The sequence below is a fragment of the Penaeus japonicus genome, unplaced genomic scaffold (assembly GCF_977035675.1).
Source record: "Penaeus japonicus unplaced genomic scaffold, GWHDUDI00000001_assembly GWHDUDI00000036, whole genome shotgun sequence".
Classification (NCBI taxonomy): Eukaryota; Metazoa; Arthropoda; class Malacostraca; order Decapoda; family Penaeidae; genus Penaeus; species Penaeus japonicus.
Genome location: NW_028234438.1, coordinates 1624317 through 1641816, shown reverse-complemented (window position 1 = coordinate 1641816; position 17500 = coordinate 1624317). Strand labels below are relative to the sequence as shown.

Below are 17500 nucleotides of genomic sequence, written 5' to 3'. Positions count from 1 at the left end.
ATTCCCTTTTCCCTTCCTAGGTTCTTAAATGAATAGCTTTCTTAATGAATTCCCTTTTCCCTTCCTAGGTTCTTAAATGAATAGCTTTCTTAATGAATTCCCTTTTCCCTTCCTAGGTTCTTAAATGAATAGCTTTCTTAATGAATTCCCTTTTCCCTTCCTAGGTTTTTCGCCCCAATCACGTTCCTCGGAGGACCACAGCTCAGCTTCAAGTTCATGGTGGAGAAACAGATGGTTTTGCAAAATTATAACGACTACCAGAAGCTCTTGGCCAGGTGAGAGGTCTCGTCAGGTTGATAAGGATGATAATGATGGTGATATGAATATAGGATTCGTCTGTAATGATGTGGAGGTATTAAGGGGTTGATGATTATGGTGTTGATGTGATGATGATGTGAGTCTTATGAATATATAGATGTGATGAAAATATGGGATTCTTTTTTAATGATGTGGAGGTATTAAGGGGTTGATGATTATGGTGTTGATGTGATGATGAAGATGTGAGTCTTGTGAATATATAGATGTGATGAAAATATAGAATTCGTCTGTTATGATGTGGAGGTATTAAGGGGTTGGTGTGAGGATGAAGATGTGAGTCTTATGAATATATAGATGTGATGAAAATATGGGATTCTTCTGTAATGATGTGGAGGTTTTAAGGGGTTGATGAGGTCCGTGTTGATGTGATGATGATGTGAGTCTTGCGAATATATAAATGTGATGAAAATATGGGATTCTTCTGTAATGATGTGGAGGTATTAAGGGGTTGATGAGGTCCGATGTGATGATGATGTGAGTCTTATGAATATATAGATGTGATGAAAATATGGGATTCTTCTGTAATGATGTGGAGGTATTATGAGGTCCGTGTTGATGTGATGATGAAGATGTGAGTCTTGTGAATATATAGATGTGATGAAAATATAGGATTCGTCTGTAATGATGTAGAGGTATTAAGGGGTTGATGAGGTCCGATGTGATGATGATGTGAGTCTTATGAATATATAGATGTGATGAAAATATGGGATTCTTCTGTAATGATGTGGAGGTATTATGAGGTCCGTGTTGATGTGATGATGAAGATGTGAGTCTTGTGAATATATAGATGTGATGAAAATATGGGATTCGTCTGTTATGATGTGGAGGTATTAAGGGGTTGATGATTATGGTGTTGATGTGATGATGAAGATGTGAGTCTTGTGAATATATAGATGTGATGAAAATATGGGATTCTTCTGTAATCAGATATGATGTGGTGGTGATAAGGGATTTAGGTTGATGGGCTGGTATGATGATGATGGAGTGTTGATGAAGATATGAGTCTAAAGAATATATAACTGTGATGAAGATATTGATATGTATTTATCTCTGTTGTATTTTGATTACTGTTTTTTTCTTTCTTTTTTTAGATAAATTAATTCACACATTTTTTAGCAAATTTCTAAAAGTTTTATTTCTTAATAAATCAATTCCCTGTTCTTCGATTCTTTTTTTCTTTCTTTCTTTCTTTCTTTTTTTTGTCTCATTTCTTGATCAATCAATTCCCAGCAATTTTTCTTTTAGGCTTTTATATAAATACAAATATTGTTCTCAATCCCTCGATTTGCAGGTATGGTGAGTTCCCACGTCAGACGAATGAAATCTTGAATCTTATGCAGAAGAACATTGATTCAGGTCTTATGCCGTCCAACTGGTCTATGGTGCGTATGGACAGCTCAGTGCTCGTCCGCTTCTCTCTCTTTATCTATCTATCTATCGGTCGGTCTATCTGTTTCTGTCTTTATGCATGTCTGTCTGACTGACTGTTTATCTCTCTCTCTCTCTCTCACTCTCTTTATCTATTTATCTGTTTCTGTCTTTATGCATGTCTGTCTGACTGACTGTTTATCTCTCTCTCTCACTCTCTTTATCTATTTATCTGTTTCTGTCTTTATGTCTGTCTGTCTGTCTGTCTAACTTTTCACTCTCTCAATCTCTCTCTTTATCTATCTATCTATCGGTCGGTCTATCTGTTTCTGTCTTTATGTCTGTCTGTTTCTCTCTCTCTCACTCCCTTTATCTATCTATCGGTCTATCTGTTTCTGTCTTTATGTCTGTCTGTTTCTCTCTCTCTCACTCTCTTTATCTATCTATCTATCTATCGGTCGGTCTATCTGTTTCTGTCTTTATGTCTGTCTGTTTCTCTCTCTCCCATTCTCTTTATCTATCTATCTATCTATCTGTCTCTGTCTTTATGTCCGTCTGTTTATCTCTCTCTCACTCTCTTTATCTATCTATCTATCTATCGGTCTATCTGTTTCTGTCTTTATGCCTGTCTGTCTGACTGTTTATCACTCTCTCACTCTCTCTCTTTATCTATCTATTTATCGGTCGGTCTATCTGTTTCTGTCTTTATGTCTGTCTGTCTGACTGTTTATAACTCTCTCTCACTGTCTTTATATATCTATCTATCGATCTATCTGTGTCTGTCTTTATGCTTGTCTCTCTGACTGTTTATCACTCTCTCTCACTCCCTTTATCTATCTATCTATCGATCTATCTGTTTCTGTCTTTATGTCTGTCTGTTTATCACTCTCTCACTTTCTCTCTTTCTTTATCTATCTATCTGCCGATCTATCTGTCTATTTCTCTCTGCCTGTCTGTCACACCCTCCCACTTTTTAATTCTTTATATTCTTTTAAATAAATAGTTAAGTAATAGTCATATCTAGTGATAAGTACTAACAATTAAAATACCCCCAAAAATAGATCGTAAGTATAATTTACTTACGAAAGTCGAATAATATATATATTTCTACTCCTCCCCCCCCCCAAAAAAAAAAAAAAAAGATAAAAAATAAAATAAATAAATGATAAATAAATAAATAAATAGATAAAATGAAATTGTAAGTAACAGCCTTACCTCTCCTCTTTCCCAGGTCGGGGTCATTGAGCAGCTGGAGAAACTTGGCGGGCCTGTGGAGGACTCTGTGTTCTATAAGCCCTTCTTGCATGCACCGAGTTCCATCGGGGATCAGAGGTGTGTGTTATGAGACGCGGGAAGGTTTTTCGATTAAGAGTGTGTGTGTGTTCGTGTGTGTTTGTTTGTGGGTACATGTGAGTGTGTCTGTGTTCGTGTGTGTATGGATACGCACAAGTTTGAAGACTTATGGATATATATATACACGTACACCTATACATACACTCACGCACACTTGCACGCATACACATGAACATTTGCAGTGTGTATCATATATTTAATATATCCTTAATTTACCCTAATATTTCAATGCATAATGTTCTATTTTTTTTCTCTTAATTTACATAAACTTCCCTATCTCCCCCCCCCTCATATTACTATCATCTCGACTCACTCAATGTCTGTCTGTTCCTTAACTCTCTCTTCTACATCATACATTTATCGTCCTTCCTCTACCACCCACATCATCATCATCATCACGTTCGTCAGTCTGTTTCTTACATCATTTCTCATTATCATTTCTTTCTACTCAGCCATATGACTAATTTCTCTTATTTTATCTGTCTAAGAATGTGTTCATTCTTGTCATTCATTATTTGGGTTATTTCCCTCTGCCTAGAATGTAGAACAAAGGTATGAATGAGAATTAATGACCTCAGGATGAATAACGGAGTGAGAGATGTAATCCCACCTCTTGTACTGTGAAGCTATTCATTCTCAAGTTATTCAAGTCATTCATTTTCCAGTTATTCATGTTATTCATGTCATTTATTCTCAAGTTATTCATGTAATTAATTCTCAGGTTATTCAAGTTATTCATGTCCTCATTTCCAAATTATTCAAATTATTAATCCTCAAGTTATTCATGTCCTCATTTCCAAGTTATTCAAATGATTAATTCTCAAGTTATTCATGTCCCTCATTTCCAAGTTATTCAAGTTATTTATCATCCTCATTTCCAATTTATTCAAACGATTAATTTCCAAGTTATTCATCCTCAAGTTATTCATGTCCCTCATTTTTAAGTTATTCAAATAATTAATTCTCAAGTAATTCAAGTCCTCATTTCCAAGTCATTCAAGTTATTCATCATCCTCATTTCCAAGTTATTCAAATGATTCATTCTCAAGTAATTCATCCTCAGGTTATTCATCATCCTCATTTCCAACTTATTCAAATAATTCATCCTCAAGTCATTCATCCTCAAGTTACTCACGTCCTCATTTCCAAGTTATTCAAATGATTCATCCTCAAGCAATTCATCCTCAAGTTATTCACGTCCTCATTTCCAAATTATTCAAGTGATTCATTCTCAAGTTATTCACGTCCTCATTTCCAAGTTATCCAAATAATTCATTCTCAAGTAATTCATCCTCAAGTTACTCACGTCCTCATTTCCAAATTATTCAAGTGATTCATTCTCAAGTTATTCAAGTCCTCATTTCCAAGTTATTCATTCTCAAGTTATTCACGTCCTCATTTCCAAGTTATTCATCCTCCTCTATGGTCCTTTTCATATCCCTTTGAATCTCCTTCCCAGGACGACCCTGAGAGAGCAGGCCCAAGAGCGCATCCAGCAAGATCTTCTTCCGTCTTTTAGGAAACTTCGAGAATTCATTGAGGTGAGTCATCCATCAGCATGTCTATGTTCATTGAGGTGAGTCATCCATCAGCATGTCTATGTTCATTGAGGTGAGTCATCCATCTGCATGTCTATATTCATTGAGGTGAGTCATCCATCAGCATGTCTATATTCATTGAGGTGAGTCATCCATCAGCATGTCTATGTTCATTGAGGTGAGTCATCCATCAGCATGTCTATGTTCATTGAGGTGAGTCATCCATCTGCATGTCTATATTCATTGAGGTGAGTCATCCATCAGCATGTCTATATTCATTGAGGTGAGTCATCCATCAGCATGTCTATGTTCATTGAGGTGAGTTATCAGCATGTCTATGTTCATTGAGGTGAGTCATCCATCAGCATGCCTATGTTCATTGAGGTGAGTCATCCATCAGCATGTCTATGTTCATTGAGGTGAGTCATCCATCAGCATGTCTATGTTCATTGAGGTGAGTCATCCATCAGCATGTCTATGTTCATTGAGGTGAGTCATCCATCAGCATGTCTATATTCATTGAGGTGAGTCATCCATCAGCATGTCTATATTCATTGAGGTGAGTCATCCATCAGCATGTCTATATTCATTGAGGTGAGTCATCCATCAGCATGTCTATGTTCATTGAGGTGAGTTATCAGCATGTCTATGTTCATTGAGGTGAGTCATCCATCAGCATGCCTATGTTCATTGAGGTGAGTCATCCATCAGCATGTCTATGTTCATTGAGGTGAGTCATCCATCAGCATGTCTATGTTCATTGAGGTGAGTCATCCATCAGCATGTCTATGTTCATTGAGGTGAGTCATCCATCAGCATGTCTATATTCATTGAGGTGAGTCATCCATCAGCATGTCTATGTTCATTGAGGTGAGTCATCCATCAGCATGTCTATATTCATTGAGGTGAGTCATCCATCAGCATGTCTATATTCATTAAGGTGAGTTATCAGCATGTCTTTATTCATTGAGGTGAGTCATCCATTAACATGTCTATATCAACGTTGGGATTTGTCATTCATTACATAATGAATGCGTGTTGCTGTGATTGCATGATTTTTTTTTTTTGTAGGACCTGGTGTGGAAAAAAAAGGAAAATTAATTGTGTTTGTGCGATTTATTCTATTTTCTCTGGTGAAGATATTAAGTTCAGATAAAAGTTATTGAAATTTGATATATTGATGTGATATGTGTCACTGTAAAATATTTTCGAAATTGAGTTTGAAATTGTTTGGTGGTATTGCTGTATAAATGCATATGATTTTTAAAAAATAACTGAATTGTTATTATTACATGATATTTTAAGGTGACTGAGATTTGAGTCTACGGCAGTTTGTTGCCACGTTTCATAAATTGACATTTGTGTGATCTCGATACACGCACACGTCGTACATACACACGCGTGTGTGTGTGAATATATATACATATATATACTTATATGTGTATATATATGTACACACACACAGAGAGAGAGAGAGAGAGAGAGAGAGAGAGAGAGAGAGAGAGAGAGAGAGAGAGAGAGAGAGAGAGAGAGAGAGAGAGAGAGAGAATAAGAGAGAAATAAATAGATAAATAAATAAAGAGAGAACTAAATAGATAAATAAATAAAGAGAGAACTAAATACATTAATCAGTCAACCAACCAAACCACCCCACAAACAAACAAACAAACAGACGCACTAACCCCCCACCTCCCACACACCTCCACCCCTCACCCCACCCCAACTCCTCCGCTCACCCCTCCCCTCTCACCCCACCCCACCCCTCTTCTCACCCCCTGCCCTCTTCCCCCAGGAGCACTACCTCCCGGCGACCCGACCCGAAGTGGCCGCCTCGTCGCTACCCGGGGGTGAGGACTACTACCTGGCCTGCCTCAAGTTCCACACGACCACGCAGCTCACGCCCCAAGAGATACACGGCCTCGGACTCTCGGAGGTCAAGCGGATCGAGGAGGAGGTCAACAAGGTCAGTCAGAGACCGATGGGGAGAACCGCTGTTTCTGCTTTGTAGAGCCGGTGTTTCTGCTTGTCTGTTTCGTTTTTGTATGCTTAGTTTTATGGCTATTTCTGCTTATTAGCTTCGTTTTTTATGTTCAGTTTTATGGCTATTTCTGCTTATTAGCTTCGTTTTTTTATGCTCAGTTTTATGGCTATTTCTGCTTAGTAACACCGTTGTTTCTGCATAGTAGCACAGCTGGTTCTGCTTAGTAGATCTGCTTTTTCTGCTTAGTAATACCGCTGTTTATGCTAGGCACTACCGCTTCTTCTTAGTATAACTGATTAGTAGTAGTGCTTATTTTGCTTAGTAGAACCGTTGTTTCTGCTAGGCAGTACCGCTGCTTCTGCTTAGTAATACCGCTGCTTCTGCTTAGTAGAACCGCTGTTTCTGCTTGATAGTATTGCTTTTGATTCTTAGTAGGATAAATGAAAATGAAATAAAATTGCTTCTGCTTTGTAGAACCGCTGTTTCTGCTTAGTAGTATCACTGTGTCTGCTAAGTAACACCGCTTCTTCTGCTTAGTAGATCCGCATTTTCTGCTTAGTTATATTACTTTTTCTGCTTAGTAGAGCCGCTGTGCACGATAGTAACGCTGTTTCTGCTTGATAGTACCGCTGTTTATGCTAGTAGTATTGCTTATTTTGCTTAGTAGGACCATTGTTTCTGCTAGGCAATACCGATGCTTCTGCTAACTGGTAACACTGTTTTTCTATTCGCAAAACATCAACATTTCTATCCCATTCATACAGTTTCAAATTGTTGCAAATCAATAACAACAGTTTTTTTTCGCTCGCCATCTCGCTGTCCATCCCATGCATTCATTCCCCAAACACCATCAACCTTATTGCCAGTCACCCCTAAAAGAATAACACTATCATGCCCCGCTTTCCCAAACGCAATCAGCCTAATCGCCAGTCACCCTTAAAAGAATAACACTATCATACCCCGCTTTCCCAAACGCAATCAGCCTTATCACCTGTTACCCTTAAAAGAATAACACTATCATACCCCGCTTTCCCAAACGCAATCAACCTTATCACCTGTTACCCTTAAGAGAATAACACTATCATACCCCGCTTTCCCAAACGCCATCAGCCTTATCGCCAGCCACCCTTAAAAGAATAACACTATCATGCCCCGCTTTCCCAAACGCCATCAGCCTTATCGCCAGCCACCCTTAAAAGAATAACACTATCATGCCCCGCTTTCCCAAACGCCATCAGCCTTATCGCCAGTCACCCTTAAGAGAATAACACTATCATACCCCGCTTTCCCAAACACCATCAACCTTATCGCCAGTCACCCTTCAAAGAATAACACTATCATGCCCCGCTTTCCCAAACACCATCAGCCTTATCGCCAGTCACCCTCAAAAGAATAACACTATCATGCCCCGCTTTCCCAAACACCATCAGCCTTATCGCCAGTCACCCTTAAGAGAATAACACTATCATGCCCCGCTTTCCCAAACACCATCAGCCTTATCACCTGTTACCCTTAAGAGAATAACACTATCATGCCCCGCTTTCCCAAACGCAATCAGCCTTATCGCCAGTCACCCTTAAGAGAATAACACTATCATACCCCGCTTTCCCAAACGCAATCAGCCTTATCACCTGTTACCCTTAAAAGAATAACACTATCATGCCCCGCTTTCCCAAACGCAATCAGCCTTATCGCCAGTCACCCTCAAAAGAATAACACTATCATACCCCGCTTTCCCAAACGCAATCAGCCTAATCGCCAGTCACCCTTAAGAGAATAACACTATCATACCCCGCTTTCCCTCCGTCCTCAGACCGCCCAGGAGATGGGTCTTGAGGGCCAGACGGCAACCGAAGTCTTCCAAAAACTCAAGGAGGACCCAGCTCAGAGGTTTGGCAGCAAGGACGAGCTCCTGGCGACCTACAGGCAGAAGGTGTACAGGGACATCTACCCACTGATGTTGCAGCTTTTCGACTCCGTGCCGGATGAGAATGTGACGTGAGTGATGTGATGAGGGAGTGAGATGAGGTGGGGAGGAGGTGAGGTGGGAGTGATGTGATGAGGGAGTGAGATGAGGTGGGGAGGAGGTGGGGAGGGAGTGAGGTGAAGAGGGAGTGATGTGATGAGGGAGTGAGATGAAGAGGGAGTGAGATGAAGAGGGAGTGAGGTGAAGAGGGAGTGAGATGAAGAGGGAGTGATGTGAAGAGGGAGTGAGATGAGGTGGGGAGGAGGTGGGGATGGGAGGAGAGGAGAGGAAGAGAGGAAGGGAAGGCAAAATATGAGGGGGTTTGGTTGATGGGGTGGGGGAGAGAGGGAGGTAGGAGGTAGAGGGGGGGGGGGAAAGGTGTGGAGGAGGAGGAGGAGGAGGAAGAGGAGGAAGAGGTGATAAAAGAAGAAGAGAACGGAAATAAAAATGAAAAAAAAAAAAGTAGAATAAAGGAAGATTCTGAGAGAGGGAAGAACGAGAAAAGAGAGATAAATTGAGAAAGTAAAAAAAAAAGGAAATAAAATTCTTTAAAACAAATCAATGATGTAAAGGGGGTAGTAAGTGGGAGATAAAAGGGAGTTTTGTAAAAGGGAAAAGAAAAGTAAGAAAATAAAAATGAAATGTACACATGATTACCCTGTACTAATACAAACAAAGCTTTAATCTATTGGCTTTCTCAAGTAATTTTATAATCAGTGATAAGGCTGCCATTAATCACATCACGATGATAAAAAAGAGAAATAAAAAAGGAAAAAATTGACTGTAAATACTTTACAACATCTAAAATATTTCTTGACATCAGACATTTGCACTAAAGCAGATAGCAATCCATATGAAGTGCTGCAAGAAGGGTAATATTGCATAAAAAAATCATTCTGCGTAGTCTAAAAAATCATGCAGAAGTAGAGAATGATTTGCTTTGTGAATCATTAACTAATCCTTTCACTAACTAATCCTTTCACAAACTAATCCTTTCACTAACTAATCCTCTCACTAACTAATCCTTTCACAAGCTAATCCTTTCACTAACTAATCCTCTCACTACCTAATCCTTTCACAAGCTAATCCTCTCACTAACTAATCCTTTCACAAACTAATCCTCTCACTAACTAATCCTTTCACAAGCTAATCCTTTCACTAATTAATCCTTTCACAAACTAATCCTTTCACTAACTAATCCTCTCACTAACTATCCTCTCACTAATTAATCCTTTCACAAACTAATCCTTTCACTAACTAATCCTCTCCCTAACTATCCTCTCACTAATTAATCCTTTCACAAACTAATCCTTTCACAAACTAATCATTTCACAAGCTAATCCTTTCACAAACTAATCCTTTCTTTGCAGGGTCGAGGGCGTGGATAATCCCAATGCCGTCTTTGCCTACTACACAGCGCCCTCTATGGACGGGTCACGCCCTGGCACTTTCTACCTGAACTCCTATATTTACGATAAACAGTAAGTCATGGAGATAGGAATTCATCTCTTTTTTTAATTATTTTTTATTATTTGTTGAAGTGATCTTGTTTTTTTTCTTGCTTAATAGATTCGGTTATTTGAGTTTCACTGGGTGTAATAGTGACGAAAATCTAAGATGATTTGGTCTGTGATATTTTTTCATTCTTATTCATCTTTGTTTTACGTATGTCACGTCAACCTGATTATACCTTCATGACCTTTGACCTCTCCTTGACCTCCCCCGCAGCAAAAAGTACGAGGTCACAGCCCTCACCCTCCACGAGACCATCCCGGGTCACCATTTCCACTACGCCTACATGAGAATGGATCCTTCTACGCCCGATTTCCGGAAATACATCGATTACACAAGACAGGGAGACGTTCCTTCGAAGTTCCCCCTTCACACCGTTTTCGTTGAGGGCTGGGGTCTCTACGCCGAGCTGCTGGGAGAGGAGTTGGGTCTCTATGACGACCCGTACCAGAGGTGATTTTCCCTTGACGTTGGGATGTCTTGTTTGAGAGGTGGAAGATCCGTAGAGTAACTTGTTGGTGCAGTGGTAGCGCGCCGGCCTCACATCCCCGTGGTCGGTAGATCGAGCCCCTTTCAAAGTCTTGAGTTTCCGTCCCCTCTTAGTCAAAATCAGGGAAAGCAAAAGGCCACTTTAATAATGAATTAGGGAATGAAAGTGCTTCTCTAGTCAAATTCGAGGGGGGGAAATGACCCGCCTAGTTAAAACCAGAATTTCAAAAAGTAGTCGGTCCCTTAATCAATATTAGGGAAAGAAAGTCCACCTCTAGTTAAAATCAGGTTAACAGAAGTGTTCCTTTAATCAAAATCAGGGGGGAAAAGACGTCCCAATAGTGAAAATCTAAAAAAAATAAAAAAATAAATAGTGGCATTACCATTGTGCTTTCCTGTACAGCCAAAGTGTAAAACCAAAAAGTATATTAATGGGTTTAATTTTGAAATTTTAGGGGTTAGGTGCTCAGTTCCCACCTATCATCTTATCCAGTTGAACTATTTTTCTCATGTTCGGATTCAGGTTAGTAAGAAATGTCTTCGAGACAAAACTACACGTACAATGAAATAAAAACAGCTTTATCAAAAAGCCGATCAGAGTTAAAGAAAATTGTAGGAAATTATACAATTCCCATGAAAGTATAAACTAATTGACTTTGCTTTTGCTTCCCTCTTTTTTTTTTTTTTTTTTCTTTTTTAATAATGGTTTTGCTTCAAAGTTATAAGAGTGTGTTTGTTTTAGACCTCCATGTCTCTTGATGTTTCTATTTGAATTCAGATTTTCCTCTCCTTTTTGCCGATAAGAAAGAAAACCACAATGGCGCTTCTAGATTTTCTTTTCTTTCACTATTCTTGGTTCCAGGTTAGGAAAATATGGGTCTGCAAAGAGGTATACAAAACGCCTAGATATTTCCCATTCTTATCGTTTTTTTCTATTCCTATCTTCTTGTATCCTAATTTTTCCAGGCTAGGACGATATTCCTTCGAGCTCCTTCGGGCGAGCAGACTCGTCGTGGACACCGGCCTGCATGCCTTAGGGTGGTCACGTGACAGGGCAGTGAATTTCCTGTTGGAACACACGGGCATGTCTGAAACTGCTATTCAGGTATGGAGCTGTTTATCCATTTTCTTTTGAAATATGTTTCTTTTTATCTTATTCTATGAGGAGGGTTAAAGATTTATTTTTCTTTCTTTCTCTGTTTCTCTGTTTCTCTCTCTCTCTCTCCCTCTCTCTCTCTCTCTCTCTCTCTCTCTCTCTCTCTCTCTCTCTCTCTCTCTCTCTCTCTCTCTCTCTCTCTCTCTCTCTCTCTCTCTCTCTCTCTCTCTCTCTCTGCTTTGTTTACGTGTCTGTCTGTTCACGCTTACTTACCCTTTTCACATCATTATATCCCCTATTTCACCAGATCGAAGTGAACCGTTACATCACCTGGCCGGGCCAAGCCTGCTCTTACAAAATCGGCGAAATCAAAATAAGGGAATTGAGGCAAAAGGCACAGAATGCCTTGGGTGACCTCTTCCGCCTGCAGGATTTCCACAAGGTGTTGCTCCAGTGCACGGGTCCTTTGAACATCCTTGAGCAGTGCGTCAACAACTATATAGTGAGAACGATACCGACGATTGACGAAGGCGAGGAGAGCGAGAATGGGAACAAAGAAGAAGAGGGAAAGGTGGAAAAGGAAGATAGCTCTAGTCCGGGTGTTACAGAAAACGGGAATATGGGAGACTCAACTAATTCAGAGAACGCTGGTGCCTCTATGAAATTTGATGATTATCTTGCTGTGATCTTGTCTGTATCTATATTGCGCTCGTTGTATTTATTTAGATAGTCTTTTTTTTTTTTTGGTATGTATCATGTATCCAAACCTTATGTATACGTTTATTCGCTGTGTGTGTATGTGTTCTGTATCACTTTTTCTGTTGTGTTTGTACATTTGTCTTTCGTCAGACTTGTAGCTAATCACATCATAGTCATGTATTGTAAAATATTCCTTTCAAATATAAGCAAATATATATGTATGAAATAAAACAAGGATATTTCTTTTCATTTGATACCCAACCCTAATTGTGTATTTGTTTGTTTGTTCAAGTATTCTTAATTCCGACAGGAATTAAACACATATTTATAGAAACGTATATACATAAACTTACATGAATGGGTGAAAATATTCGAAGACACAGATGTATACATATATGTGTGTATGTGGACGTGTATGCGTAAGTGTGTGTGTGTGTGTGTGTGTGTGTGTGTGTGTGTGTAAGTGTGTGTGTGTGTGTGTGTGCGTATGCGTGTATGTGTATATGTATGTGTGTGTGTGTGTGCGAATGAGTGCCATGCAGTTTGATACACAAATCAAACATTTCACAATGGAAAATGATAGTTAAGTATCAAGTCTACCATTAACAATGATAAAAAATAATGATGGTGATAACAATGGCAATGATAATGAAAATAGTAATGATAACGATGACAATGATAATAATATCTAGAGTAACAACAATAACAATTAACAATGATAATGGTAATGATAAAAAAAAACAATGATGATGAAAATGATGATGATAATAGCAACAAAAGTGATAATGATAAAATAAGAACAGCAACAATGCCAGTAATTATGATAATAAATTAAATAAAATAATGAGACTTTATTCCCTCCCATTCCCTTCCCCTTCCTGGTCCCCAAAACCGTATGAACAATTAATAATATCCTAAGACTATTTACTCCACCAAGCGGAATTCAGGAGACTCCAAAACCAGTATTTGGAAAGGAGAAAATAACATTGATGAAAAGAATAGTTCATGACCTCAAAGTCAAAGTATCTACTCGTGTTGGCCCAAATACCTGTAAGGGAGTAATATTTAACAGGGATTTGGGGACAACGGATGAATGGGAAATTCTCGGGGATATGAAAAAATAAAGGGAAGTAGACGTAATCTGCATGACCTTTCTTGACCTTTCAAAAATCCCTAATGCTGTTAAAGTCGGATAAGAGGTCGTTCAAGTAAGACCTTATATCACAAAAACCGAAGCGCTGTTAATAGATGCCAAAAATATGGACACACTTCTTTGAGATGCATTGATAAGGATACTGACGAATCCACTTGCGGTAAATGTGCTGGAGCTCATGATGCTACTTGAAAATACACTCAGGTGTGCTGATTGTGGAGGTCCCCATCAATCAGGCTCTGGTGAATGCAGAAGCCTGAAGAAGGAGACTGAAACAATGGAAACAATGGCATACATGGGAGAACATGATGTTAGTTATCGTAAGGCCAAGAAGAAAGTATTGGGGTTGGCAAGCAAATCCAATACTTCTTACGCTTCAGCAGTAACTAACAATGTTTCCAGTGTAAGCAGTGTTGGTCAACAGCTCGCACCAAAGGATAAAGAAATTTCTGATTTAGAGAAAACTGTAAATGACGTAATGAATCAGATTAAAGAACTGAATAAAACAATAAAAGAAATTGCTGAATCAACCCAGCAAAAAAAAAAAAAAAAAAAAAAACAGTATCATAAGGAGGATGATACCAAATCATAATCCGGATCACACCTTCTAGTCCAGGCGACCCCTACTAGGACTTCGCCTGGTGTTTGGTTCTATCTCATAGAATTTCCTAGAGAGGCCCTCGAAAAGCGAGGGAGAGGAGGAAGTGCCTCCCCCCCCCCCCCAGAAAAAAAAATAATGATAAAAACCGGTGGACAAGGCCCTTCCAAACTCCATAAAACGTAATCCACGCGTTTACCATTATACAATGGAACTGTCGAAGTCTTAGATCAAAACTAAACTCCCTTAGACTATTAGCCTCGTCCTATGCTCCCGATATTATAGCTCTTCAAGAAAGCCATTTAAACGACCAAGTCTCTGACGAGGTCATATCGCTAAGAAACTATCATTTGTGTAGAAAAGACCGAGAGGGAAGGGGTGGAGGCGGGGTCGCCATGTACATCCACCAGAACCTCCCTTTCACTGAAGTGACGATTAATTCTACTTTGGAATATGTTGCATACAAAGCAAAATTCAATAACATGTATCTGTCTATATGTTCAATTTATTGTCCACCTGATAATATGGTAATCTATGGTGAAGTTTTTGCTCATCAGGAAAGTCTGCTAAATAATGCATTAATTTTAGGTGATTTTAATGCTCGCCATACATTATGGGGTTCCCTACAAGTGGATGGCAGAGGTGAGCAAGCAGTAATGCAGAATTCTCGGCAAGTCAGATCCAATTAGCACTGGATATGATTCATAACTGGGGCCTCCAGTGGGGTAAAATTTTAAGTTTTCCATAAGAAAGAGTATTGGCGTGATTTTTACCCATAGGAAGAAGCCCAACATCAGGCTAAATCTTGATAATTCTGTTAAACTTCTTGATCTACTTCTTGATAGTAGACTAAATTGGAAAGACCACATTGGTCAGTTAAGGAATAAATGTCAAAACGCACTTAATTCATTAAAGTGCTTTCTGGACACGAATGGGGAGCTGATAGAAAGTTTTAGAAAGAGCATGGCTCGGCAACGAACTCAACTCAGAAAGGATTGAATGTTGTGAAGAATGCTTGTTTGCGTCTTGTGTCGAGCGTCTTCAGGTAGAGTCAGGAGTACCTCCCGTCCGTCTCAGACGCGGCCAGCTTGTGGTGACTAATGCCGGCAAAATAGCCAGAGAATCGAGTCACCCCGACGGGAATACTCTGTAACGGCCGTGGCGAAAGGCCCCTTTGCAAAAGACTCCAAGATCTCATTGATAAAGTCGGTATGGATCTCTCCACCATCGATACCCTGGTCCATTCAAACATTGCGCCATTGGAGACCCCTACATCTTCCATCGTGGTAGATTGGCTACCATCAGCATAGGCCATGATACCGGAGGCGGAGGTACGCCAGCGGTTCAGAGAGATCCTAATTAAACATCTTTCCTTTTTTCATATATATATATATATATATACCGACGGCTGTGTGGTTGACTGAATGCCAGTTGAGATACAGATTGCCGAATCATACATCGATCTCCCTTGTTGAACTTTTTGCTATTGATAAAGCTTTAATTTTTTCCCTATCGACTATCCACGATAGAATAGTCATATTTTCAGACTCGCTAAGTTCACTTAAAGTCACTAAATCCCTAGAAACAACCAAAAATGAATTACAGGGAAATATAATTCGTAACCTAAACAGTGCCAATAAATCAATCAAGCTTATATGGGTACCTGGACACTCGGGTATCCATGGCAATGAACAGACAGACAAATTAGCCCGGTTAACTGGTGATCTGGACCCTAGCATAGTCCACATGGATCCCAGGTGTTTTGTTTCCTTCATAAAAGCAAAAGTCCATCTCCTTAAGCCTCACAATCAACAACAAACATACATAAAACATAGGACTGTGGAACACAGCCTATGGAAATAAATAGAAGGGAGGAGGTGATGTTGGCACGTCTCAGGATCAATGTCACTAGACTGACTCACCTCACTCCGTATATTGAAAAATACTTCCTTCCACAGTGCACACATTGTAATACCGACTTCTCATTAACACATATATTAATAACCTGCCATAAATTCAATAACCACAGACAATCCATCAAATATTAATGCAGAATTGAAAATAGAGAACTAAATACCTCAAACTTACTGTCAGATAATGAAAGAATTATCCACAAAGTAATCACTTTTCTATAGGAGACAGAACTTTATGACCTTTTTCTAGATTGATAAGATAGAATGGAACCATTGGCTTAATGACCTTGGCATGTGCCGCTGGTTGATAGCCAAGAAATCCAACGAGCAAGCAAGCAAGCAAGCAAGCAAGCAAGCAGATCGGGCGTGAAAATGGGATGATGTAAATAGGAGCCGTAACTTTATTCATCATTAATCAAAGCTATAGGGACAGTATTCCAGATTTACGTTTGGTTTCGCTAGTATGAATAAAACAAATAATATATGGATATAATTCGAGAGAGAAGTAGGTAAATGCCAAGAAATATACAGGAAATCATAATGATATCATTTTTTCGTAACAGTAATGCTAATAATGAAATTTCTAGAATACAATAGCTTGGTTAGCTCTGCAAACTTTGTTTTGGTTGTAGGTGGAACTGACTGGAAGGCTAAATTACACACACAAAAAAAAGAGAAATAAATGGTTTATGCATTTATATACTCTTTACTTAGTATCTATTTTTCTAATAGAGTGGCCTAAAAGGGGCACTGACTGACCTATGACCTTTAGGGTGACACAATGTATAAGAACATATACATAGACACACATACAAAAATCGGAATATCTTCACTTTATGATTTTTGCATCCACTACCAGTATCTACTACAAATGCTAATACCAGTGCTTCGTCTCAGAATATCTTAAGAAAACTACCAAAAACCCATTCAAGAAACACTAGAGAGATTCGAGGAAAGACTAAAATATGTGGAAACGAACGCAAAAGAAATTATCTTAATAGGGGATTCTCATTGCACCACTGACTGGGAAAGTCTTAATTCTAAAGCCCAACCTGATTGGTGGAGTGCAAAATTACTAGAAATCATAAATGAGTTCAGATTCTAGGCGTGACACATGATACCTCAAGTGTCTTCTTAACATGCTCCTTGATGTGGCTAGTTAATTTCCCGGGAGGTACCAAAATTTCTTATAGAAAATTTAGCCATACCTAAAAAGTACCAATGTGCATTCGTTTTCTATGATTGGTAATTCACCGACTGTCATCATAGAAAATGTATTTGCTTGCAATTATTAACCTTAAACTAAAGATTATTTCAATTAAGAAATTGCTGTAGTTACACACTACATTTATGCAATGACTCTTGGACAATAAGCTATCACTTTGTGACAGCCGAATCCATCGAAGATAAATAACGTCAATAACGTAGATCAAGCTAAGCATAGATAATTTAAGTGACAAAAATAAATCCTTTTAATTGATAACGGATATGTGTATTGAATGGACATGTGTGTACA

At 39.0% G+C, this 17500-nt stretch overlaps 1 protein-coding gene across 1 annotated transcript in view; it reads left to right on the top strand.

Moving 5' to 3' along the window:
* LOC122265649 (uncharacterized) overlaps positions 1-12551 on the top strand; it is a 31748-nt gene extending 19197 nt beyond the window's left edge. Inside the window, exons 4-13 of the mRNA XM_086531639.1 lie at positions 165-275; positions 1610-1700; positions 2918-3018; positions 4499-4580; positions 6370-6540; positions 8372-8556; positions 9895-10005; positions 10253-10489; positions 11492-11630; positions 11929-12551. Coding sequence (XP_086387765.1) covers positions 165-275; positions 1610-1700; positions 2918-3018; positions 4499-4580; positions 6370-6540; positions 8372-8556; positions 9895-10005; positions 10253-10489; positions 11492-11630; positions 11929-12351 — 1651 coding nt within the window. The 3' untranslated portion in view covers positions 12352-12551. The remainder of the gene's footprint in view (positions 1-164; positions 276-1609; positions 1701-2917; positions 3019-4498; positions 4581-6369; positions 6541-8371; positions 8557-9894; positions 10006-10252; positions 10490-11491; positions 11631-11928) is intronic.
* The last annotated feature ends 4949 nt before the right edge of the window (positions 12552-17500 follow it).